The sequence below is a fragment of the Protobothrops mucrosquamatus genome, unplaced genomic scaffold, assembly GCF_001527695.2.
Source record: "Protobothrops mucrosquamatus isolate PMUCROS unplaced genomic scaffold, P.Mucros_1.0 scaffold13321, whole genome shotgun sequence".
Lineage (NCBI taxonomy): Eukaryota > Metazoa > Chordata > Lepidosauria > Squamata > Viperidae > Protobothrops > Protobothrops mucrosquamatus.
In genome coordinates this window covers 4,966-6,725 of record NW_015399095.1, presented here as the reverse complement: position 1 = coordinate 6,725, position 1,760 = coordinate 4,966, and the positions used below count along the sequence as shown (strand labels likewise).

The following is a 1,760-nucleotide window of genomic DNA, read 5'->3' as shown; positions in this document are numbered from 1 at the left end:
TTTCTCCCCGCTGACGGTTATAGGACCATCCATTGACCCAGACTCCCCTTTTTCTGAGCATTTTGCCATTTATTCTCTTAATACTCCAACCGTCCTCTCCCTCGCCCGATCCACAACCTCAGGGCTTCAGTTGTGTGTAAGAACTGGGGGGAGAGGAGAGAAGGACCCGTCCGTCAGCTTAGCTGGCCCTCCGAGCCACCGCCCCACGGAGACTCCAGCACCACTCCGAGCAGCTTGGCAGCTAAACCGCTGGGATCTGCAGCAGATCGGAGCAGCTCTGCCAGGGCAGCTGCTCGGCGGGTGGGGGTTGACCCCTCCCGGAGGAAAACGGACGCCACACACTTCTGAAGGAGACAGGGCCGGTTCTGCCGCTCAGCCAGCCGGTACACTTCCCCAAGAGTCCCGGGGCAGAGAGTGTCTTGGCACAATGCCTCATCCACCAAGGCCTGGAGGTCAGGGAGGAGATACTGTTCAGCAACCACCAAGATCCCTTCTGCCAAAGCGAGGGGGAACGGCGTTCCCAAGACCTGGCAGGGCTTGCCACGACAGCCGTGGAGGAAATGGGCAACAGCCAGGAAAGGTTCCGGCGACACGTCGCGAAGGGTCACGCTGGTGTGGGACGACTCGGCGAAGCCTCCGCTCAGCATGGCCCGGAAGACCTCAGAAGCGTCGCTGACCGCCTGCCGCACGGCTGGCACTCTGCGGCCAGAATCCAGCTGAAAGAACAGGTCGGCCGCACCTTCCTCCTCCACGAGGCGAGAGTAAGGACAAGGCCGCGGGGAATCCAGGCGAGGCCGCTTCAAGGCGGGAGACGAGACAGAAGCAGGAGACGGAGTTGGGGTGCTCAGGAGGAGAGAAAGAACGTCTGAGGTACAGAAGACAAAATAGGGGTCAGGGTCCCGCACCAGGACCCCCAGCAAGTTCCGCAGGCCAGAGAGGCCCACCAGCAGCTTCCGACAAGCAGAATCCTTCCTGCAGCAGAGAGAAGACACAACAAAGAGCATTACAACTTCTAATGTAAAATTGTATAAGAATAATTATGAGAAGTTATGGTTAAAAATACAAAAGGATTTAAATAATTGGAAAAAATTACAATTGTCTTTGTTGGGGAGAATTGCAGCTGTTAAAATGAATGTTCTACCGAAGTTTCTTTTTCTGTTTCAAATGATACCTATTTTGAAAAAAGATGCCAATTTGGAGGAATGGCAGAAGGGTATTAATAGATTTATTTGGGGGGGGAACCAAGAGTTAAATTGAAGATTTTACAAGATGCACGAGAAAGAGGAGGACTTAAGGTACCTAATTTGAAATTATATTATGATGCGGTGGTTTTAACATTGGTTACTGATTGGCTTAATTTAACTAATAAAAGTATACTTCAACTAGAGGGATGGGATTTATTATATGGATGGCATGCATATTTAATTTACAATAAAAAAGTCGATAAGGCTTTTAAATCTCATATCTTAAGAAGTGCTCTATTGCGTGTCTGGAAAAAGTATTATTATAAGTTAAATTATAAAATACCAATTTGGGGTATCCCTGGACATGTGATAGAGGAAGTATCTAAGGGTGTGAATTTGGATAGGATTTCTTATAAGGAATTACTTAGATTGGAAGGGAATGATTGGCAATTAAAATCGTTAGAGGAGTTAAAGCAAGAAAATGTTGTACAGTCTTGGTTTCAGTATACTCAATTGATGGCTAGGTGGAAATTAGATCAAAAGATTGGCATTACATTATTGGATGAGAATTTGATT

General features: G+C 48.0%; 1 protein-coding gene across 1 annotated transcript in view; it reads right to left on the bottom strand.

The window, feature by feature from the left end:
- Positions 1 to 173: 173 nt before the first annotated feature.
- Positions 174 to 1,760, bottom strand: part of LOC107301477 (armadillo repeat-containing protein 5-like) — a gene marked incomplete at its 5' end in the record, with an annotated part of 6,381 nt that continues 4,794 nt past the window's right edge. The window contains one exon of the mRNA XM_029287122.1: positions 174 to 972. Coding sequence (XP_029142955.1) covers positions 174 to 972 — 799 coding nt within the window. The remainder of the gene's footprint in view (positions 973 to 1,760) is intronic.